The sequence below is a fragment of the Pseudopipra pipra genome, chromosome 27, assembly GCF_036250125.1.
Source record: "Pseudopipra pipra isolate bDixPip1 chromosome 27, bDixPip1.hap1, whole genome shotgun sequence".
NCBI lineage: Eukaryota > Metazoa > Chordata > Aves > Passeriformes > Pipridae > Pseudopipra > Pseudopipra pipra.
The window spans coordinates 5,146,780-5,170,113 of NC_087575.1; the positions used below are offsets into that span (position 1 = coordinate 5,146,780).

General features: G+C 62.3%; 2 protein-coding genes across 3 annotated transcripts in view; both read right to left on the bottom strand.

Annotated features, from left to right (window-relative positions):
* GNG7 (G protein subunit gamma 7) overlaps nucleotides 1-14,749 on the bottom strand; it is a 55,682-nt gene extending 40,933 nt beyond the window's left edge. The window contains exons 1-2 of one of the 2 annotated variants that reach the window (XM_064637372.1): nucleotides 14,651-14,749; nucleotides 1,583-1,651 (exon numbers count right to left, since the gene is read on the bottom strand). The gene's annotated coding sequence lies outside the window, so the exon portion shown is untranslated. The remainder of the gene's footprint in view (nucleotides 1-1,582; nucleotides 1,652-14,650) is intronic. The other variant, XM_064637371.1, reaches the window with a different exon arrangement.
* Nucleotides 14,750-17,921: 3,172 nt separating this feature from the next.
* On the bottom strand, nucleotides 17,922-21,926 carry DIRAS1 (DIRAS family GTPase 1). The gene is made up of 2 exons (XM_064637127.1): nucleotides 21,697-21,926; nucleotides 17,922-19,758 (listed from the first exon to the last, which is right to left on the bottom strand). Exon 2 carries the CDS (start codon nucleotides 19,732-19,734, stop codon nucleotides 19,138-19,140), a length of 597 nt encoding a protein of 198 aa, XP_064493197.1. The 5' UTR covers nucleotides 19,735-19,758; nucleotides 21,697-21,926; the 3' UTR covers nucleotides 17,922-19,137.
* Nucleotides 21,927-23,334: the final 1,408 nt, after the last annotated feature.

Below are 23,334 nucleotides of genomic sequence, written 5' to 3' on the forward strand. Positions count from 1 at the left end.
CACCTTGTCCCCCAGCCCTGAGTGCCACCTCCAGTCCTTCCTTGGGCACCTCCAGGGGTGGGGACTCCAAACCCCCCTGGGCAGCCCCTTCCAAGGCCTGACCACCCTTTCCATGAGGAAATCCCTCCTGGTGTCCAACCTGGACCTCCCCTGGCACCACCTGAGGCCGTTCCCTCTTGTCCTGTTGTTCCCTGGGAGCAGAGCCCGACCCCCCTCTGCCTCCCCAATCCTGCCAGGTCCCCCCTGAGCCCTTCTGAGCCCCCTGGGCTGGGGAGATGCTTCCACACTCCCACAGAAACCTGCCTCTGGGTGAACAGGGATCTGCTGGGAGAGCTGGCACGAGCCTTTCCCTTTCAGTGCTCTCAGGCCAAATGTGACAACAGAACACCCTCGAGGAGTTCTCCTTCTGTCCGGGTTTCCTCCTGGTTTCCTCCCGGATTCCTCCCGTTTTGGACTCCACTCTGGGTGCCTGTGACTCACAGCAGCCCCAGGGGATCCCACCACATCCGTCCCCTCGTGGAGGACACGCCAAGAGCACAAAGTGGGGCGAAGTGACGCACGAGGGACACGGAGGGGACGGGTTTTTTTTGGGAAAGTGAGGCAGGAGGAAGCGCTGCCGAATCCCTGCCAGGGCTGGGGAAAGGACCAACCCTCCCACAGCCACGTCCAGCCCCGAGAGCAGCTGCTAATGAGTCTGTCACTAATTACTCAGCTCGGGATGAGGAGTTGCAGGCTCGGGGCTCTGCTGAGGAGACGGAGCACACCCGGCAGGTCCGGCTGCCAGGGACACACTGCCCTCTCTTGGAGACTCCAAATCCAGCCCCAGGGAAGGACTGAGGACCAACACGCTGCTGGGGTCTCCTAAAAAAGTGATTCCAGCCCCAGTCGGAGCCAACAGGGAACTCTGGCAATGCTGCCCTGCCTGGTCACTCCTGAGGAGGGAATGGGACACCTCTGGAAGAGCTGCTCCCGAGGTAGGTCAGCTGGACTGACAGCCTTGAAGGTACCTTGGTATCATCCTACCAAAACTTCCATGGTTTTGAGCCTGCAGCTGCAGATCAGCTGATGCACAGCACAGCAGGGCCTGCCTGGGAGGGCACTGAGCCATCTGAGGAGTGGTGACACTGTGACATCCCAGAGGGAGGGTGGGTTGGAAGGGACCTTAAAGATCAGCCAGTTCCAAATCACATGATAGCAGGAAAAATAATGTAATTCAGAGAAACCATTCCAGTGCACAGGCAGCAGCTCCACGTCCTGGCTGACCCACACTGGGGTGATTTCAGGCACCTGCCACCCCACCTTGGTCACCATCCCTCAGTGCAGGGACAGCTCACTGTCCCCTGGTGCCATGCACTGGCACTGCCCCGTCCCTGGAAGTGTCCAAGGCCAGGCTGGACAGGGCTTGGAGTGACCTGGTCCATGGAAGGTGTCCCTGCCCATGGGAGAGGGGTGGGACTGCAGGGGCTTTAAGGTCCCTTCCAACCCAAATTCTGTGATTCCACGACCCCCCTGGCTGGGGAAGGGGAGTTCAAAGGTGGGGAACACCAGCTGTGGGTGCTCTGTGTGTGCTGCTGACACGTACCTGGGCAGGTGGGCACGCTCCTCCAGCACAGGCAGGGGCACTCGCTGCCTTGGGCAAAGGACAGATCTCCTAAAAAAGGAAATGGAGAGAGTTCTCAGCACCTAAAGGGCTCCTGCAGGGATCTCCAGCTCCTCCAAACCCCAGGTTTGATCCCAGCAGCTGAAGCACCTCACACCTTTTCCCCATTTCCCCTTTTCCCTGAGGCTGCAAAGCCCCTTCTGACCCCAGCACACACACAGGCTCTGGTTTGTCCCTGCTGCAAACCAGGCCAGGCCATTCCAGAGCTCCCTAAAGTCACCAGTGACACGAGGGATGTCAGTGAGGGGCAGCTGGAGCCAGGATGGCCGGGCAGCTCCTGGGCTGCCACCTCCGTGCAGTTCCACATCCGAGTCTGAAGATGGCTCCATTGGAACAAGGGATGCCATCCCCTCCTGCCTCCCCAGGCACAGGGAAAAACAGCATCAGGCACACAAAGAATGGAGAAATATTCCAGATGCCTCGTCAGCCATCAATCACATGGGATCTGTCACAGGCTGACAGCAACCCTGCTCCAGAGGCATGGGAGCAGCTCCATCCGTGCCTCAGATATTCCTGAGGCTGAGAGATGGAAGCTACAACAAAAGAAAGCAGAGAAAAATAGCCTGAGCAACTAATGGAAGTCAGAGACACAAAGAATGACAAAGATTTAACTAAAGAAAGGGAAGAGGAAGGCAGAGCTGCAGCATTTCATTTTCTGTTCCTCCCCACAACGAGCCAATTAAGAAGCCCACACACTAAATTAATTCCAGTTCCAGGGGAGCTGGAAATACAGGCAGTCAGAACCACTATTTAGGTTAGGAAAATTGCTGCATTATATTCCTTTGTCAGGTGGCAGAGAACATCTGCAAGGGAAAGTGCAGGATGGGGACCCAGCACACCAGGACCAGAAGGAAACCAAGGAAATCTCAGGGAGGGGTTGGCTGCAGCCCCACCAACACAGGTGGATGTGCAAAGATCCCAGTGTTTTCCCCACATCCTGAGTGCAGCTACAGCCCTAACACTGCCCTCAACAGGTTTTACACCTCAACAGTTCCTCGTGTTGTTTTAAGCACAACTTGGGGCCAGGACCCGGACCCAGGGCTCCGATTCCCTGACAAACCTTCCTTCAGGAACCTTCCCAAGGCTCCATCTGTCCCTTGGAAAACACCTCTGATAAAACCCAGCTCCACCGACGTCAGCAGAGGTTTGTCATTGACCCGAGGGTAAATATCCTGCTGGGATATCTGGGGTTGTGTTTCCACTGCCTCGTGTCCCAGGCTCCAGAGACGACGTTGGGATTTGATTCCTGGTGCCAGGCGAGTCCCCTCAGCTCTGCCAGCAGCCAGACAGCCCCTGCAAGGCTGGGAGCCCCTCAGCTCTGCCAGCAGCCAGACAGCCCCTGCAAGGCTGGGAGCCCCTCAGCTCTGCCAGCAGCCAGACAGCCCCTGCAAGGCTGGGAGCCCCTCAGCTCTGCCAGCAGCCAGACAGCCCCTGCAAGGCTGGGAGACCCTGGGGAAAATCCTCACCATTGGAAGAGAAACACCTGACCCACGTCACAACCTGAACAGGTTAAATCACACAGGGAGGGGAGAAATGTCGCTTTTTTCAAGCTTGGGTTTCCCTCAGGGCTGACAAATCCCACCAGGGCTGACAAAACCCACCAGGTAACCCCAGCTGGTGCTGCAGGAGGCCACAGGGCACTGCCAGGGCCGCTCAGCCCCTTTGCATGGCAACAGCACCAAACCAGCTGCTGCCAGCTGGGCCAGGAGCCTCTTCCAGGGGGAGCTGCTCCCTGTGTAATCATTAACAGCAAAACCCACCCCGGAGAGCAGTGCTGGGAGCCAGCAGAGCCCTTCCAGTCACCAGGAAGAGCGGGATGTTTGCTTGTTCCTGTTATGGCTCCGCCGTGGTTCCCCTGCCGAGGGGCCGGCGGGGCAGGAAGCAGGAGCTGGGAGCTGGGAACACTCATCCCTGGGCTCCCCCAGGCTCTGGGAGCTGGGAACACTCATCCCCAGGCTCCCCCAGGCTCTGGGAGCTGCAGGCAGAGGGCTCAGCTGTGCTCATGCTGCTGCTGCCACAGAGGAGGGCGAGCAGAGCCTGGATTGGAAACGTGTCCCCTCCATCCCCTGCCCAGGGGGGCAAAAAACCCCCCCCGGGGGCACCTGGAGGAGCCTCTGTGGTGCCAGAGCCACAGCCCTGGGAGCCCTGTCAGAGCTGGGGTGCCCAGAGAGGTGGATGGAGGCACCCCTGCCCTGGGAGGAGATCCCAGGTGTGCCCTGACACAGGGCAGGCTGCAGGGACAGGGATGGCACCACCGGGAACACGAGGAGGGGAAAGGTCTGGAAGGGCCTCCTGAGGAGCAGCTGAGGGCAATCCAGGGATTGTTCAGCTGGAGCAGAGGAGTCTGAGGGGAGACTCATGGGGGGTCTGCAGGTTCCTCCTGAGGGGCAGCTCCGATCTCTGCACTCTGGGACCCAAGGGACCTGCTGGAGCTGTGCCAGGGCAGGGTCAGGTTGGATATCAAGGAAAGACTCTTCCCCCAGAGGGTGCTGGGGCACTGCCCAGGCTCCCCAGGGCAGGGGGCACAGCCCCAAGGCTGCCAGAGCTCCAGGAGGGTTTGGATGATCCTCTGGGGCACAGGGTGAGATTGCTGGGGTGTCTGTGCAGGGCCAGGAGTTGGACTGGATGGTCCCTGTGGGTCCCTTCCAGCTCAGGAGATTCCACGATTCTATTCTACAATTCCACCTGCAGCTCCTGAGCACCCTCAGGGCCCTGACCTGGCTGTCACAAACACAGACACCACCAAGGCAACACGGAAAACATCCAGTCCTGTCACCCTTCCCGAGGAATCTGCAGCGATCAGACACCCACCAGACTCCCTCAGTTCCCTGAGGCATCAATCCCACCAGCCCTGCAACAGAGAGGGGTTTGTTCCCTTTCCTCTCAACCCTCTCTCCGGGCTGGAATCCAGAGGCAACTGCTGAGAGCAAAACCCCTCAGCTGCCAGGCAGGCACGGGATTCCCAAACCCTCCATCCAGGAGGGGTTTGGATGATCCACCTCATCCCCCTCCCTGGAGCTGGAGCGTGGGGAGAGCTGCTGCACCCTCAGCCTGAGGAGAGGACACGGGGAACCAAACACAGCCCAGCCAGACTGCTCTGAGTTCACACAAACTGGGGGGGCTCTTTGACACCACACACACAGAGAGCCCATGGATGAGCATGGAAAAAGTGCCACCTGCGTCATCCTCGCTCAGCCTCTCCTTGGAGCACCTTCAGCACCTGGCTCCCCCCGCCCCCAAAACCCCCGTTAGACAAACCCCGTGTTCAAAGGCAGGCTCTGAGCACACTGAGGTGTAAATAACCACTCCCAGAGCCCACAGGCAGCAGCAGGTCTGCAGCCACGCCCGGGCTCCCTCCCCGAGGCTGAAGCATGGATGTGTCCCAGCCCCAGGACCCAGCCAGGGGACAACTCTGCAGAGCCCCACTCGCCTGCAGGACTCACTGCCTGTCCCTGAGCACAAGGACACAACCCCAGGGGACACGGCCCAGCCATCCCTGCCCAGCTGAGCCCGGGCAGTGCTCTGCCCACACAGCCTCCCACACTGGGATAAACCAGGAACATGGTCAGGGATTCCCACCACAGCACCAGGGGGGGGTTCTCTGGGGTTTAACGGAGCCTTTTCCTGCCTGTTCTGAACCCCCAGCCCTGGATTTACACCCTCAAGTGATGGAATGTTACAGCCCAGGGTCACACACACCCTTCATAAAAACCACACTGAGAATCACAGGATGGGTTGGGTTGGAAGGAGCCCACCCAGTCCCACCCCTGCCACGGGCAGGGACACCTCCCACCAGCCCAGGATGCTCCAAGCCCCATCCAACCTGGCCTGGGACACCTGCAGGGATGGGGCAGCCACAGCTGCTCTGGGCAACCCGTGCCAGGGCAGAGTCCCCCTCGCTCCCAGCAGGGACGAAGGCTCAGCTGCACCACAGACCTGCCAAGAGAGGAGCAGCAGCCACTGCAGGGGGAAAACTGAGAAACCTTTGAACTGCACAAAAAGCTGCCCCTGACGAGGTCCCATCAGCACCACTGAGGCAACCCAAGGGTATTTATAGCCCTGGATTAGAGCAGGATCTGCTGGGAATCCTGTCGTGCAGGGAACCGAGCAAATCCCTGTGCCTGGAGAGGTGTGAGGGTGACAGAGGGGACGGATTCACGGGCTCTCCCTCCCCAGTCCATCCTTTCCCAGAACACTCACACAGCTCACAGAGCCTCGAGGGTCTGCCAGCGAGCTCTGCTCCCGAATTCCTCACCACTCCCACTTCCTTCGGCTGATGGAAAGGCACCCAGGCACCAGGGACAGGGATCAAACCATGGAGAGGCTTCACCTGCTCCTCTGCTTTCTACTCCAGCTCCACAGGAACCCTTTGAATCAGGGTGCTGACAAGGGTAATGGCATTATCCTGGAAGGAACGTCTGTGGAGCAAGAGCACTGCTAACCTTCATCATCCTCTATCTCATTTCAACAAAAATAACCACTGCTGGTAAAAATGGCTTTTTAACTAATCCCACTGAAGGTTAGGCAGCCACACAGCCCCCGGGGTGAAGAGCTTAGTAACAAATGAAAGGGTTATTTTACCCCCAAAAAAGGGTAAAATAACCAACTTTGAGAATCCCACGATTTCTGAACAGCCAGCACGTGGAAGAGGGAACACTCCTGGTGGGATGGAACCTGTGAGAGCGCTCGGCAGAAGCAGCAGATGTGGACAAAAGCCTTTCAAACGCTGTTCTGGGATGAAGTGGAACGTGGCCAAGCCCATCCTCCCTCCCACCCAGCCATTATATTTTACTTTAATCACCAGCCCAGAACCCGATCCAGGGGCACCAGCACTCGGATCAGCTCGATACAATGCGTCCCCACAGGAATCCAAACCCCTAATTACAGCAGCCTGCACATGGAAAACACCAAGGAGGGGAGGTTTATTTATGCAGGGGATGAGAGTTCCCGGGATGAGGCGACTGAACGGGGGGAGAGCGGATAAAAATGCACAAAGTTAACGGATCTGGGGTGCTCTGAAAAGAAACCCAGCTGCACCAAAGGCTTCTCAAACCACAGGAAAAGTGCCTGGGCCCGGGAGAACTTTGTACCTGGAATGCCTGGGGAGCACTGGGCAGGATCCCGAGGGCTGGAATGCAGGGAAGCAGTGACCCCTGGCTTGGGTGTGAACCCATTTCCTCCCTCCCTCGGGTCACTCTGTCGAGCCTCACAAAAACTTCCTGTCCCTCCACCGACCTTCCTGACCCTGGGGACGTTCCCATCTCCCCTCAGGCTGATGGAATTGGGAACCAGAACCTCCCTCTGAGCACTGGAACTGAGGGGTTTCCCTCAGACGGGGCCGGATTTCCCTCCCAAACCCCCGTTTTCAGCCAAACCCCCTCTCCCAGCCGGGTGGGGACTCTCCCAAGCTCCAGCTGAGCCACAGAAACTTCGGATTTGAGTGGTTTTTTTTTTTACCCCCCTCTGTGCAGCACGAGGGGAGATGCAACAATACATCTCCTCTGGTGGCTGACAACCCTCTTCTATTTCGGGAATGCTCATCTGCAGGTGGAATTGGATTTATGTTCCCATGACTGACAACACAACTCGCTCCATCCCGGCCTATGGCAGCTCCTGCTATTTTCAGCACTCTGCCTCTCCAGTATTATTCCAGAGGTGAGAACTATTTCCAGATAACACCAGAGCAGCGTTTCTCACACTTCAAAAAAAAAAAAAAATTAAAAAAAAAAAAGCCTAGATCTTTAAGTTTTGCCAGAGGGTGAAGAACCCCAATGCAGCAGAGCCGAGGTCTGTTGGCATCCAGGAGCTTTCCTTTCACCCATGGAGTGAAAGGAAATTAAAAGTGGAATTAAAGTCCCTGTTGGAACGGGCAGAACAGTCCTAACCTGGGCTGCCACAAAGATATCCCTCAGCAGCAAGCAGGGAAGCACCCACTCCCTCTATCCAGCCCTCCAGAAGTCCCAGCTACAGCCAGTCCATGAGGGAATTGTCCACAGAAACAGCCCCAAACCCACAGGAACACAGAGCTGTGCTGGAACACCGAGCTGGGATCACAGCTATTCCTGAAAACCGCCCCAGCTGGAGCGTGGAATTCTGATTTTCACACAGAGGCACCACAAAGGCTCCCCACAAACAGGCACCCCCAGAAATTCTGATTTTCACACAGAGGCACCACAAAGGCTCCCCACAAACAGGCCCCCCCAGAGCAGGCAGTTCTCAGAGCCTTTCCCAGGAAGAGTTAAGGGCTCCTTTGGAGCCTCTGGAAAGTGTCAGCCCAGATCCCCGGGAAGAAAAGCCCAGGGTGGGATAAGGAATGCTAACCAGCTAATTAGCAATCAGGGAAAGAGGAGTTCTGTGATCAGGGAGATCCTTCACTCCTTTGTGCTCAGCACTGACCACACAGCCAGAGCTGCTCCGGGTCCCAGAGCCTCTGCTGCTCCCCACAGCTCCTGCCACCCCCCCCAAAGCTGTTCCCAGGTTGGCAACTGTTCCAGCCCCGTGTCTTCCCAGGGCCTGGAAGGAACAATGCCTGGAGAAATGCAATTCCAGTCCAGTCGTCCCCAGCTGCAGCTCACAGGGAGTTCTGGAGCGAGGCCTTCCTTGGCCTCCTCCAGCTCCGTCCTCGTGCCCACAGGGCTGCAGGGAAACAATCCCCTCTCCCGAGCCCCGGGCTGCTCTCCCAGAGTAGGTGTTGCCCGTGACTAATGGTTGGCCACCAACCAGTTCCGCCGGCATTGCCATTCCGGGGCCGCCGCTTCCAACGGCTCCCGCTGGAGCTGGGCTGGCAAATGTGAAACCCTGGGTTTCACCTCGGTGTCCAGCACTGAAAACACCACAGAGGGTTCTGTCCCTGTCCCTGCAGAGTGGAGCTGCAGTAGGAGCTGCCTGGAGCCCTGGAGAGCACTGACAGAGGAACCTCTGACACTGCAGCTCTGCTGGGGACAGCAGGACAAATGGGGGGGTTTGTCACCTTTCCAAGAGAGGCTTTTGCAGTGAGACCCTCTGGACACTTGACCAGGCACGGGGTGGTCTGTGGACTCACCAAACTGGAATTCACAGAACTCTTTTCCAGAGGAAAGACCTCCCAGGTCGGGTCCAACCTGTGACCCATCCCCACCTTGTCTCCCAGCCCAGGGCACTGAGTGCCATGTCCAGCTGTTTCTGCTGATGGACAGACACTCGTGGTCTGGAAAATCATGGAATGGTTTGGGTTGGAAGGACCTTAAAGCCCATCCAGTGCCACCCCCTGCCATGGGCAGGGACACCTCCCACCAGCCCAGGCTGCTCCGAGCCCCGTCCAACCTGGATTGAGCACTTCCAGGGAACACCTGGCACTTGCAGGCAAAGCAGCACAGGGATTTAAATGGGAAGGGAAAACACGGAGAGGGATCAGTTCACGATGAAGAATTTGGTTCCCTGAATATTCCCCCATTTCTGAGCGACAGTTCCAGTACCTCGGCACCAAACGAGCTCCCTTCCCACGGAGCAGCTTCACACAACTCCCCAAACCCCCCTTCCACATCCTGCCACTCCATGTGCCCCAGGCAGTGCCTCACAGGGATGGAAGCCGACGGATCAGGACCAACACCACAACCCACGGGACGGGAATGCCGACGATTAACCGGGACCAGCTGCCCCCAAACCCGCCTGACACCGGCGGAATTCCCCGGGATGAGCTCCTGGCTCGCAGGAAAAATGGTTCCCAACGCTTTGCCCAAGACACAAGGAGTGTGAAGCTCCTTGGAAGCGCTGCCAGACCCTGTGGATCACTGGGAACAGGTTACCTGGAGCTCCCTGCTCAGACACACACGTGGCCAGAACTGAGATCCCACTTCCCGACACAACTCCAGGCTGGAAGCACAATGGTCACAGCTCTCAGCCTCAACTGAAGGTCCAAAAGGAAAGGAAGAGCCCCTCAGGCCCTTTTTTCCCTTTCCAACAGAAAAGCTGCACTGTTAACACTTAATTCCCAACCTCTGTGTTTGGGAATTGCACACAATTCCCAGCCAGGGCTGGGAGGAGGAGCCGGGACACGTCACAATTTATGGAGCACAAACACTGAGCCCTTGCCAGCACAAAAACAAAAGAGAAAAAAAAGAGAAGTGACCCTCAGAGTGGAGGAAACGAAAATACCCCCGAGAAAGCTCCCAGGAGCAGCTCCAGCAGCACATCCAGAGAAATCCCAGCACAGATCCCGAGCTCGGGACGAGCTGCCAAGGGTTAAACCCCACGAGGGGATCTCGTGCATCTTTCTAACAGCAGATGAGGCAGAAATGGACAAAATGCCTTCAGGGCTCAAAAAAAACCCAACAAAAAACACAACAAAAAACCCAAACTATTCTATAGATTTAAAAATAGATCCCTTTTTTTTTTTTCCCCCTCCGAAGGGGATAAGTTGGGAATGAAACAAAAAGCTTTTTTGGAGAACGCTGGGGGAATGTCAATCCCTGGAGCTGAGGGGAGGTGGCAGCTCCCTCAGGGGGACTGGGAGGTGTCAGAGGAGGGGGAAGGTCCTTCCAGCACCCCCAGACCCACAGCCCCCACCCCTGGCACCAGGCCAGGGCCCCCTTTCCTGCTCCCACGTTCCCATTAGGAGCGAGATATTTTTAAAATCACTCTTAGGTGGTTGTTTTCTAGTTTTTTCCCCCCTTTTTTTTTCTGTGGAATGAAAACAGGACAAAGCAGGAGCAACTGAGGTTTCTCAGCTTTCACAGCTTCTCACAAACCCACTAAAAACCCACCTTTGAGCACAAATTCGGAAATATTTTCAGTGGGACAGACCCAACACAGGCTGAAGTACAACAAAACTACTTTAAAACTTCACCTTGCCTGTTAGAAGGGGGGGGAAAACCACGCAATAAATTATGAAAAAGCACAACCCTTAACTAAATTTCCTGTTTTGTGCCTCGGCGTTAACACCGTGCCCGAATTTCCTCCCTTTTTTTTTTTGGTCCTTAACGTCACAGCCAATCCCTGCCCACCCATCCCACAGAAACTGAACCCAGGACTCAGGGAGAGAACTCCGAGTTGGAGCTATCAGCTGAATTCACAGCTCCCTCCCAGGAAAAATCCGGCCCCTCCACCCCTTCAAAGGGAGATTAAAAGGAGGAGATTAAACATCCCCTCAGCACCCAACAGCAAGAATGAACTGAATCAAACAGATTCGGCACCGGGACCGCTTTTAGTTGGTTTGTTTGGGGGTTTTTTTAACTAATTGGTGGCTCTTCAGGTGCTCTGGGGGAGCAGCAGGAAGGAGGAGAGCAGCAGGATTGCACAACACAAAGGACATTTTAAATAAACGTTTTGGGTTGGCTGGGGGGGGGATTTACAGCCCAGGAACTCGAGCTGAGCCCTGAGCTGAGTTTCACTTTCACAAACCCCAAATGCCAACGTGTTGTGTGGCACAATGGCCCGTTTGTCCCGGGATTTCCACGGAGGGCCCCTTGGCAGAGCCCAGCAGCAGATGATAACGGGACACCGAGAGCAAGGGCTGGCTCTTCCACTCCTCTGAATCCCGGGGATTTATTTTAAAACGCAAACTTAAGTGGGTAAATCTGAGACAAACGTTCATTGGGGTTTTTTTTTAAGGCACAGCTCTCTCCAGCTTTGTCCCTGTGTGCTCCTCACCGGGGACTGGAGTTGTATTTCCTTTCAGTTCTGTTCCCTTCCCAATTTCACTCCTCCTGACACCGTGCTGGGAAACCCAGAGGGGAGGAAGATAAAACCCCTGGCACTGGGGGGGAAGAACTGACAGACACCCACTGGCCAGAGACACCAGGATGCTACAACTGGGAAAGACTGCTGCTCCCTGGCTGAACCACTTCAGGAATTTCAGGGATACCTGAGCAGGCTTCCCCACCTCCAAGTTCACCTCCTAGACCTCTGCACCAAGGCCAGGCTGGACAGGGCTTGGAGCAACCTGGAAGGTGTCCCTGCCCATGGCAGGGGATGGAACCGGATGAGCTTCAAGGCCCTTCCTACCCAAACCACTCCAAGATGGTCTCAATTCCTCTGATTTCTCGGAAAGGTGGGGAAAACCACATTGGATCTACCACAGCAGGTCCCTCACTTCACCTCCTGTCAGAGGTGCTGTATTTCATAGCCCCTTTCTCCCCCCTCACTCTCCCCTTCCCGATTCAACAATCTCCAAATGATTACAAACTTCCACCCTGCTTTCCATGGGTTTGGGGTCACCCACCCCACTTCCCGTGGCACAGCAGGACTGCCAGGACTGCCAGCCCTCTCACCAGAGCCTTTGGAATCTCTTCCAGAGCCGTGTTGGGGGCTACAAACCCAAGACAACCAGACTACCCCACCTCCCCACCCCGAGCTCATCCTTCAGGCTGGAGAGGCACGGAAGCGACTTTGGAAGTGTCTGCTCCCACCACCTCCTCCCCAAGGCATCCAAGACAACCTCCCCAGCGGCCAAGAGGCTGCCTGGGAGCCCTACCCAACCCAGAGCGTTCCCAGGGTGATTATTCCGGCGCTGGAGCTCCTCCAGCCCCGATCCTGGCGGGGCAGGGAGAGCCACGACCCCCCGGCACCGAGAGCAGCTCCCGCAATCAAGTCAGCGTTTTCCAAAGGGCACGAGTGTTCAGTTCCTCTGGAGCCAAGTCCAGGGATAAGCAGCAGGTCCCGGAGCCAGGCACTCCCCTCGTTAGGCTAACGAGCTGCAGGGCATGACAACCTCGAGGCAGGGCCGTTATCTCCCCTGGCAGATAAGGAAATGGGGCAGGAAGGCTCGGGCTGGGCCGGCCCTGGGGGGAAGTGAGACGAGCAGGGGACAAACCTCCCAAAGCTCTGTGTCCCCGAGCCACAGGATCCTCTGCTGGCCGTGGAATGGTCCCTCTGGGCTGTCACACTCCTGGTGTGCTGCCATTCCCACTCCTTCAAAGCGGGATAAACCTCCCCAAGGCCCGTTAAGGAAGCGACTCCAGTTAAACACCAAATCCAGGGATGAGACGGGCACAGGAGGAAAACTGGTACGGACACCAGGGCTGTGTGAACCATCACAACCCCCAGCCACACAAAAGAGCCATTTCCATTCGTGTCACAGCCACAGATGGCAGGAGAGAACCTCTGGGGACAACAAACCCCGCTCGACCACGCTGATCCCACCTTCTGGCTGGGACAGAACGGGATAACTGGCACTGGGCAGCCACAGGACTTTGGTTTGTGGCCACGGAGCTGACCTGGGAGCCAAACCATCAGGGACCAGCTCATCTGCCTGATGTCCCCCACGGCAGGGACACACAGACCTGTGGAACCCCCCGGGGACAAGGGTCTGACCTCGGGGCTGCGGGGTTTGAGGAGCCACCCCGGTGTCTGAAAGGCAGCACGAGAAGAAAACCAAGAAATGACCTAAAACAACTCCAGTTTGCTTAGTCTCAGACTACAGATCAAGCTGCTGACTCCTGTGCTCCAGCACACACCAGCTCTTCTCCTGGCAGGGATCACCATCGTTGGACGTGCCGGGGTTGGTGCCACAGGAAGCCCACGGGTACAAACCCCCCCAAAGGGGGGCATTTCCCAAAGAAAAACCCTTCAAAGCCACAGTTCTTACAAGCAGGAGGTGTCTCAGAGCAGACCCAGCTCTAGCACAGCTCATTCTGAGGCCACACCTGATGGCCCAGGGAGGAGGTGAATCCCCTTCACCTGCTCCAGGCACCAGGACACCTTCCAGTCCCTGCTTCCCTGCACTTCCCTGACTCCCGAAGGACACCCAGCTTTCCATCCCACAGCTCTGTTGGGAAGTGAGGAGAAGGAGACAGGTTTCTCCCTCTTTGTCTGCGGCACCCACCTCCTCTACACCTCACTAACACAAAACCCAGCTGCTGCAGCCACCCCTCCTTTATGTAACCCACACAATTCCCTGATGCCTCCCGAATCCTGCCTGGATCGGGCGGGATCCCATCGCTGCCCTTCGCCAGCCACCGGCTCCAACAGCTCCTGTCCCTCCTCTCCACACCAACCAACCCGCCCTCAACTCACACACAGAAAATAAACAAGTAAATTATGTGATGTTGGACCTTCTTATGAGCTCCCAACCGCCCTTTTTTTGACCCCAAACCAGGGTCTAGACCACTCACCGTTAAGTCACCCAACTTCCCGAGCAGCTGGTGCTGAACCACCTCCCCCATGGATTCCAACACCCAAAGACCCTCCATCACACTCCCACCCCACCCCTGGCTCCAGCCACCCCCCTCCACTGCCCCCCACCCACCTCCAGCCCCATCCCCCTGACCCCCTCACCCAAAACCCTGGGGAACCTCCCTACAACCCACCCCAGCCCCTCTTTGTGCCCCCCCCAAACATCCTCATGTCACCTCCTCTCATTGAACCTCGTGCTGGAACCCCCCCCCAGTGCTGAGCCCCCCACTGGGACCCTCTCAGCTGCCCACCCCAAACCTGCCCCCTCTGCCAGGCCCCAGCACCCCCAGGACCCTCCTGGCTCCCCCAGGACCCCCAAACCCCCAGCCCAGCCCCTGCCCGGGGGTTCCCCCTTCCCCAGCCCTTGTCCCCAAATCCCCCAACACCCCCCCAAGCCCCCGCCAGCCCAGCTCCCCTCTCGCACCCCACGGTACCCCCAGTCCCCCTCCACCTGCCCAGACCCCCCCCAGACCCCAAGCACCCCCCGAGCCCCCCCGACCCCTTTACCCCGGGCCCCCCACCCTCCACCTCCTTCCCAGACCCCCCCGGCCGCTCGCCCCCATCCCCATCGCCCCCCTCGCCTCCCCTCCCCTCCCACCCCGCCCAGACCCCCCTCACACCCCCAAAACCCCCTCGCAACCCCCAACCCCCCCCGAGCCCCCTCGGGCTCCCCAGCCCAGCCCAGCCCAGCCCCGCCGCCCCCCCCCGCCCCGGGCCGCGAGGGGCCCCCGGGCAGGGCCGCGCCGGGCCGGGGGCTGCGCCAAGGCGCGGCCTGAGCCCAGCGGGCGGCCCCCCTCGGCCTCCCCGGGCCGTCCCGCCCCGTCCCCGGCGGCTCCTCACCGGCAGCGGCGGGACCGGGAGCGGGCGCGGAGCGGAGCCGCCGCCTCAGACCCCGCGCGGCGCAACGCACCCTGCTGGCCCCGGGCGGCGCCGGCCCCGCCCCCCCGCGCCTGACGGACAGCGCCGCCCGCCAATGGGAGCCTGCGCCGCGCGGAGCGCGGGGGGCGGGGCCGGGGGAGGGGCGGGGCCCGGAGCGGCCGCCAAGTTCGGTTGCGGCGGCGGCGCGGAGGGCGGGGAGGGGGCGGAGCCAGGCGGGGGAGCGGCGGGGGGGGAGCGGCCAATCAAGGAGCGGGGCGGGGAAAGGGGCGTGTCCCTGTAAAACAGTTCATTAATATTAATGAAGGGGAGGGGGCACGTGGCCTCCGGGGTGCGAAGGCTCCGGGACGAGCCCCCCCCGGGACCTCCGGGATCCCCCGGGCTGTGGCCCCTCCTGGGTCCCCGTGTCCCCCCAGACACTGCCGGGATCCCCAGGGCTGTGCCCCCCCCCGGGACCTCCCAGGCCAACCCTGGATCTCCCAGTCTGTGCCCCCTCTCAGGTCCTCCCTCGGGCCCCCCTGGTTCTCCCCGGGATCCACCAGGTCCCACTGAGATCCCCCGTTCTGTGCCCCCCCCGCCCCGGGTCCCCCCAGGACCTCCTGGCCTGTGTTCTCCCCCCCAGAACCCTCCGGGTCCCCCTGGGATCCCCTGGTCTGTGCCCCCCCTTTCTGAGGCCCTCGGTGCAGCCTGGCCAGGCTCCTGTGAGCCCCCCGTGCTGCACCCCCCGGTGCCCCCGGCGCTCTGCCCAGGCCAGCCCTGTGTGTCGGGGGGCTGCAGCAGCCCCAGCCCCCCACCCCTGGGGAGCCGCTCTCCGTGTGGACCGGGGGGGGGAAAATCCATGGGGATGAATCAGCAGCGGGCGGGAGTCACGCGGGGGGAGCGGAAATCAGGCCCTGAATCGAGGCTTTGATTCCCCCCTCGGCCGCCACTGGCACCGGGTGGTGCCTGGTCCCGGCGGGGCGAGGGGGGCCCGGGGTGCCCCCGGGAGTCCCCGAGGGTGGACACAGCCCCGGCCTCAGGCCACCGCTCCCCAGCAGCTTCCCAGCACATCCCAGTCCACAGCGGGGCCACACCAGTCCGCACCAGTCCACACCAGTGGCAGCTGCGATCCCAGCAGGAACTGAGGTGCAGAATCGCCCGGTCCGGGTTGTCCCCAGCGCGGGGGGGACGCAGCCCTGCTGCCACTGGCGGCGGCTGCGCTGAAATTGGGCTGAAAACCCAATAATCCTGTTAGTGGGGAGAAGGCTGATTTTTCCCTTAATCCAGTTTGCTCCCATATGTCCCGGCCCTCCGCGTCCTAATCCGCTTTGGCTGCAGATGGGCAGCACCGGGCACAGGGGAACCCCCGAGGGGGGCCAGGCTGGGATCTCCCCTCAGGGGGGGACATGAGGGACAATGTCCCACACAGGCACCGTGGCCAGTGCGAGGGACAGGGCCGGGAGCTGGTTTGGGGGCCCAAAAACTGGATTTTATGACTGGGCATTTTATCACGGCTCCTCATCGCGGGGGGGAGCGGCGGGAAGGCGGCACGACAGCTCATCCCGCCGCTCATCCCGCCGCTCATCCCGCTAATTAACGCTCAGGAGCAGCTTGTTTAAAGCCTGGGCCCGAGGGAGGCTCCAGACGCCCTGTGAGGATCCACCAGCCCGAGCCTGCGCTGATTTTGGGGGTTCAGGCTGGGGCACAGGGGCACTGCAGGGACCATCCTCAGAGCTGTGACGTCCCCAGGGAGCTGTTGGTGGCCATCCCCACATACCTGTGACCATCCCACAGAGGTGAGACAGTCCCCACTGAGCTGTGATGATCCCCATGGAGCCGTGACCGTCCCCACAGAGCTGTGACTGTCCCCAAGGACCAGCCTGTGGCTGTCAACACGGAGTCACAGCCATCCCCACAGAGCTGAGTCTGTCCCCACTAAGCCACAACCATCCCCATGGATCCAGGCCATCCCCACGGATCTGTGCCACCCCTACAGATCTGTGACCTCCCCATGGAGCTGGGATTGTCCCGAGGTCCTGACTGTGGCCATCCCCATGGAGCCACAGCCATCTCATGGAACCCTGACCAACCCCACAAATCCGTACCATCCCCATAGATCCATGGCCATCTCCATGGATCCCTGACCACCCCCAGAGATCCCTGCCAACCCCAGAGATCCCTGACCATCCCCAGAGATCCCTGCCATCTCCATGGATCCCTGACCATCCCCAGAGATCCCTGACCATCCCCACAGATCCCTGACCATCCCCAGAGATCCCTGCCATCTCCATGGATCCCTGACCACCCCCAGAGATCCCTGCCATCCCTATGGATCCCTGACCATCCCCACAGATCCCTGACCATCCCCAGAGATCCCTGACCACCCCCAGAGATCCCTGCCATCTCCATGGATCCCTGACCATCCCCACAGATCCCTGACCATCCCCAGAGATCCCTGCCATCCCCGTGGATCCATGTCCATCCCCACGGATCCCTGACCATCCCCATGGATCTCTGACCATCCCCATGGATCCCTGACCATCCCCACAGATCCTGCCATCCCTGTGGATCCATGTCCATCCCCACGGATCCCTGCCATCCCCACAGATCCCTGACCATCCCCACAGATCCCTGCCATCCCCGTGGATCCATGTCCATCCCCACGGATCCCTGACCATCCCCATGGATCTCTGATCATCCCCATGGATCCCTGACCATCCCCAGAGATCCCTGCCATCCCCGTGGATCCATGTCCATCCCCAGAGATCCCTGCCATCCCCAGAGATCCCTGACCATCCCCACCATCGCTGCCATCGCCGTGCCCTTGGCGCGGCCCTCGCGGCCCCGTCCCCCCCCCCACCCCCCCCGCCCCTCCCTCTCGTGCCCACGCGGCTCCCGCGCCCGGGGAGCAGATGGTTTCCATGGCAACAGGCGTGATGACGCACGCGCCGCGCGCCCGCCCCCTCCCCACGGGCAGCGAGGGGCGGGGGGCACCGGGAGGGGAGGGGAGGGAGGGGAGGGGGGGCCGCGGACACGCGTGTGCCCGGGGCACGTGTGTGTGTGCGCGCGGGCACGTGCACGGAGCCCCGCGCGCGCACGCGAGCGCACACGTGAACACACGTGAACACACGTGAACGCACGCGAACGCACGCGAACGCACGTGAACACACGCGCGCCCCCCGGCCCTCCTCGCCCCCTTTTTTGGCCCCCCCCCCCCGCGGCCCCGCGGCCGGGGGCGGCTCCGGGGGGACGCGGGAGCGTTTCTCATCTCTTTATTGAAGGAAGACTATTTCTAGAGTAAAGGCTACATCGTCACCTCGTCCCCTGGGCACGCGGGTCCTCCTGTAAAAAGCCGGGGGGGATGCGGGGAGCTGGGATGGGAGGGGGATCAGCCCGCCCGGGGACACCCCCTCGGGGACACCCCCTCGGGGACAGCGGGAGCGGGGCCGGAGCGAGGGGACGAACCTCGGGGCGAGGGGACGAACCTCGCGGGGACGAGGGGCTGGTGACAGCGCGGGGACCCCGCTCCGGCCGGGGGGGGACAAGCAGGGCCGCGACAGAGCTGGGGGGAGCCGGGGGGGTCCCGGGGTGTGGGGCCGGGCCACCCCGCAGGGAGGATTCTGAGGGGTGGGGGGACACCGGCGGGTCCCCGGGGCACATCCTGCGTGGGAGGGGGGCAGCGGGGGGCGCGGGGGGGCGGCTGGCGGTGGGGCCGGGGGTCTCCCGCCGGAGCTCACCAGGATTGTGCTGGGTCAGGGCCTCCCGTTGGACCCGATGCTTTGTGCTTGGGCTGGTGGCTCCGGCTGCGGCACCGGGACGGGGCTGGGGGGCTCACGGGGGTCCACGGCGGCAGGACAGGGCTGAGAGGACTGAGGAGGGGGGGGCCCACGGCACCAGGATGGGACTGGGGGCTCGGGGGGCTGCGGCACCAGGACAGGACGGGGGGCTTGGGGGGGGTCATGGCACCGGGACAGGGCTGGAGGCCCAGGGGGCTGCGGTGCCAGGGTGGGCTGGGGGCTCGGGGGGGCCATGGCGCTGCGCAGGGGCTGCCCCCGCCCCGGGGCTCTGCCCGCAGGAGCAGAGCACTATGGCGTGGGGACGGGGGCGTGGGGAGGGCCTGGGGCGCGTGTGACCGTCCCCGAGGGTGACACCGACACCACCACGAGGTCCTTCCCTCCCACGAGGACCGACGGGGGCCGGGGCCGGGGCCGCCGGTTGTGCTGTGAGTGTGGGGGGTGCGGGTGGTCCGGGGGTCCTGCCGTGCCCAGCGGGGGTGGCCGCGTGTCCCTCGGCTCGGGGGGACGCCCCGTCTTCACCCCCAGCCCCGGGGCGAGCGCACAGTCCCCGCACAGTCACAGTGATGGCACACGGAGGACGAGGGGACGGTCCCGCTGCGATGCCACTGCCACGTCCGGCCGTGGGGGGGGAGAAGGGGGGTCCAGAGGGGGGGGCACGGGCCAGTCCGGGGCTCTCTACATGATGCTGCACTTCCCCTTGATTTTGTCTGTCCTCTTCTGCTTGCTGGAGCGCTTCCCGTCGATGGTGAGGCTCACGTTCCTCCTCTTCTCCAGGTTCAGCAGCTCCTGGAAGAGCTCCTTGACGTTGTAGTTCATCTTGGCCGAGGTCTCCATGAAGGCGCATTTCCACTCCTTGGCCATGGCCTCCCCCTCCCTGCTCTCCACCTCCCGCTGCGTCTCGTCGCACTTGTTGCCCACCAGCATGATGGGGATGCTCTCCACGCTGCCCTTGATCTGCACGATCTGCTGGTAGATGGGCTTCAGCTCCTCCAGCGACTGCTTGCTGGTGACGGAGAAGACGAGGATGAAGGCATGGCCCTTGGAGATGGAGAGGCGCTGCATGGCCGGGAACTGGTGGCTGCCGGTGGTGTCCGTGATCTGCAGGGTGCACACGCTCTTGTCGCAGCTGATCACCTGGCGGTAGGTGTCCTCGATGGTGGGGATGTAGGTGTCTCGGAAGGTCCCCTTCACGAAGCGCAGCACCAGCGAGCTCTTGCCGACGCCGCCGGCGCCGAAAACCACCACCCGGTAGTCGTTGCTCTGCTCCGGCATCTTGCCCTGGAGGTGCTGCCGCCGCTGCGGGGGGACAGGGGGGCGTCACGCCGGGGCTTCGGGATGGACCCCCCCAAACGCGGCCGAGAGCCCCCCGTGAGGTGCAGCTCCGGGCGGGGGTCGGGCCCCGCCGTGCCCTTGGGACGCCCTTGCTGCCCAGCCCGGGGTGCGGCCGCCTTGGCTATTTTTACCCGGTGCCCGCTGTGGCCATATGGCCGAGCGTGGCCACAGGCACCGCGGCCGCGGCCGAGGCTGCCGGGGCGGCGATCTGGGGGGGCCACGGCGGGCAGGGACCCCCAGAGCCCCCCCGGGCAGCAGGGGCTGGGGTGGCCACTGGCACGTGGTGGCACCTGGAGCGCCCACCTGGGCTCTTGGGCCCTGCCCCAGGTATGGAGGTGCCATTTCACACACAGGCCACACTGCCAAATGTCCTGTCAGCCCCTGTCACTCTGTCCTGCCCTGTGCCACCTGTGTCATCCCTCTGCTCTGCTCCCAGCCCGGGGATGTGTCAGGGAGCAGAGGGACTGGGCACTGGGCACAGCGTGGCACAGGGTTGGGCTGGGGAGGGTGGGCTGTTGGGCTGGTGATCTGCAAGCTCAGAGACCCCCACGGCCACCCTTATGCTGCCAGACCTCAGTGCCCACTCTCAGGGGCAGGGTCCCCAGGCCTGGGCAGGGTCCCCAGTGCCCCCATGAGTGGCACAGCCCCAGGGTGTGAAATGAGGGGGCACGAAGAGCCGCCGATGCCGAGCTCTGGGCTGGCCCTGCCTCGGTGTCCCCAGGGCAGCACAGGAGTGGCAGCACCAGCTCTGCCCCATGAGGGTCCCCGGGTGCTGCATTCCCACCCCACGGCACCGGGGGATCCGGATCCCACAGAGCAGCCCCAATACTCCGGTACATCCCCAAACACCAGAGCTGGTGACGTTGGGAGCTGGAGAAGGAGCCCATCCCCGTGGCCTTGGGCACCCAAGGAGCTCATCCCACAACGGGCTCCTTGGATCCCACCACGCTGGAAGCGTCACCGGCACACGGGGCTGGAGATGGAGTGGGACTGGGGTTGAGCTGGGGCGTGGGAGTGCCCAACCTCAGCCAGGGCTGGACAAGGTCCTGCCCTTCCCACCTGAGTGTCCCACCTGTCCCTTCCCACCTGTCCCTTCCCACCCGCCCCAGGCACAGCTGGAAGCCCCCCTGGCCTCGCAGCCATGGTGGGGGGCACTGGGGTGAGGGGCTGGGCTGGATGGACCTTCCAGGAACTGGGGGGGGCCCTTTGGGGTCACCCCCTGGCCTGTGCCCCAGCCCCAACCAGTCCTTGGTGCCTGAGGGTCCGGAGCAAAGCCCCCCCTCAGCTCCTGGGCACGGGACCACCTGGCAGCCCAGGCCTGATCCTGCCGGGGGGCTCTGCTCCCCCCAGCACCCCCAGAACCCTCCCACTTGGGCCCCCAGCACTGGGGGTGACAAAGAGCTGGTGGAGGGGGCTGGGGGTCGTGGTGGAGGGCAGGGGTGAAGGGGCAGGGACGGGGGCAGGATGGAGAGAGAGAGGCAGGGAAGGGGCAGGGCAGGATGGAGGGATGAAGGGGCAGGAGAAGGAGCTGGATTGGAGGGGCAGAAGAAGAGCAGGATGGATGAGCATCCCGCTCAGGATGGAGATGGAGAGACAGGGGAAGAGCAAGGATGGAGGTGGAGAGGCAGGAGAAGGGGCTGGGCGCAGGGGCAGGATGGAGATGGAGGAGCAGGGAGAAGGGCAGGATGGAGATGGAGAGGCAGGAGAAGGGGCAGGATGGACGAGCATCCCGCTCGGGATGGAGATGGAGGGGCAGGAGCAGGGGCTGGAGGGGTGGCGGGGCAGGGTCGCGGGTCCCACCGCCCCGCTCCCCGCCCGCGCCGGGGGCAGCCCCGGTCCCCCCGCCGGCCGCGCTCCCCCGGCCCCCGCCGCGCCGGTCGCATTGCGGTGCCGCCGCCTCACCGTGTCCTGCCCGGGATCCGCCCTTGGCTGCGGGCGGCGCGGCGGCCTCAGCGCATGGCCCGGCCCGGGGCGGCCCCGGCGCGGCGGCTCCGCTCCGCCCGGCTCGGCTCGGCTCGGCTCGGCTCGCTGCGGCGGCGCGGGGCCGGTGCGGCGGGGCCGGCTCGGCTCGGCGGGGCTCGGCTTAGCTCGGCTCGGCTCGGCTCGGTGCGGTGCGGCCGCCGCAGAGCCGATCCCGCCCCGCCGCCGGCCCCGCCCGCCGCGCCCGCCCCGCCCGGGGCCCCGGACCCCCGGGCCCGGCCCCGAACGGCTCCGGGACACGGCGGCGGGACGGGGACACACGGACGGGGATGGGGACAGAGGGACGGGGATGCACGGACAGGGACACACGGACAGGGACGGGGACACACGGACAGGGACGGGGACAGACCGACAGGGACAAACACACGGGGATACACGGGATGGAAATGCACAGGCACGGACACGCGGACAGGGATGGGGACAGACAGACAGGAACACACGGGATGGGGACACGCGGAGGGAGACACACAGACAGGGACACACGGACACGGACACATGGACAAGGATGGGGACAGGGACACACGGACAGGGATGGGGTCACACAAACAGGGACACACGGGATGGGGATACACAGACAGGGACATGTGGAGAGATGGGGACATGTGGGGATGGGGACAGACGGATGCACAGACACACGGACAGGGATACCTGGGGATGGGGACACACAGACAGGAACCACACACGGACACAGGTCACATGGACCCACAGGACGAGGAACAGCCCGGGCACTCGTGGACAGGTGGTGACAGGGGACACAGGGACAGGACAGACGGATGCCAACCCCCCAACCTGGCAGAGCTGCCGTGAGCCCCTGTGGCATTTGGGGGTGTTTCGGGCAGTGGGGTTGGGCCTGGGGACACAGAGGCCACGGTGCCACCCCACTGCAAGACCAGGGGCCTTTGTCACCAACTGGTGTCATCTCCCCATGGCAGAGCCCCAAAACCCCGGAGGGGCCCTTGGGGTCACTGTGGGACCCCCAAGTGCTGGCTGAGCCCCCCCCCCAGTGCCTGAGAGGGACCAGAATGGCCCGAGGGTGATTGTCCCCAGCTCTCTGCCCCACCACTGGCACGGGGTGGGCTGGAGGTCTCACTGGCTCTGGTGGTCTCAAGGTGCCTGTCACAGCCAGGGCCTGCCAGGGGGGCTCCTGCTTCCCCCCCTTCCTGAGCAGCAGCAATTAAAATCTGCAGCTGCTATTAATAGCAGGCAGCAGGCACCGGGCCACGGCAGCACCCACGCGCTGCCACCACAGCCCGGCGGGAGCAGGGGGGGCCCACGGGGACCCCGGCCCTGCCCGCGGGGTGACAGGGCCCTGGGGGGGGGTGGCAGCTGCAGCATCCCCCCCGAGTCCCCCCGCAGGGTGGATGCTCCTCGTTAGAGGGAATGAATGAGTTTCCTTGCTGGTTTTCCTGCGGCTCCTCCTGGTTCCATTGAGCCCCAGCTCCCCGCCGGGCCGGCGCTGCGGGGCGGCCGCTCCCGCAGGGCTGAATCACGGGTGGGGGGTGCCAGGGGGGTCCTGGCCCCTCTCTGAGCTCAGCAGGGCTCAGGGATGGAGGGGGGGTC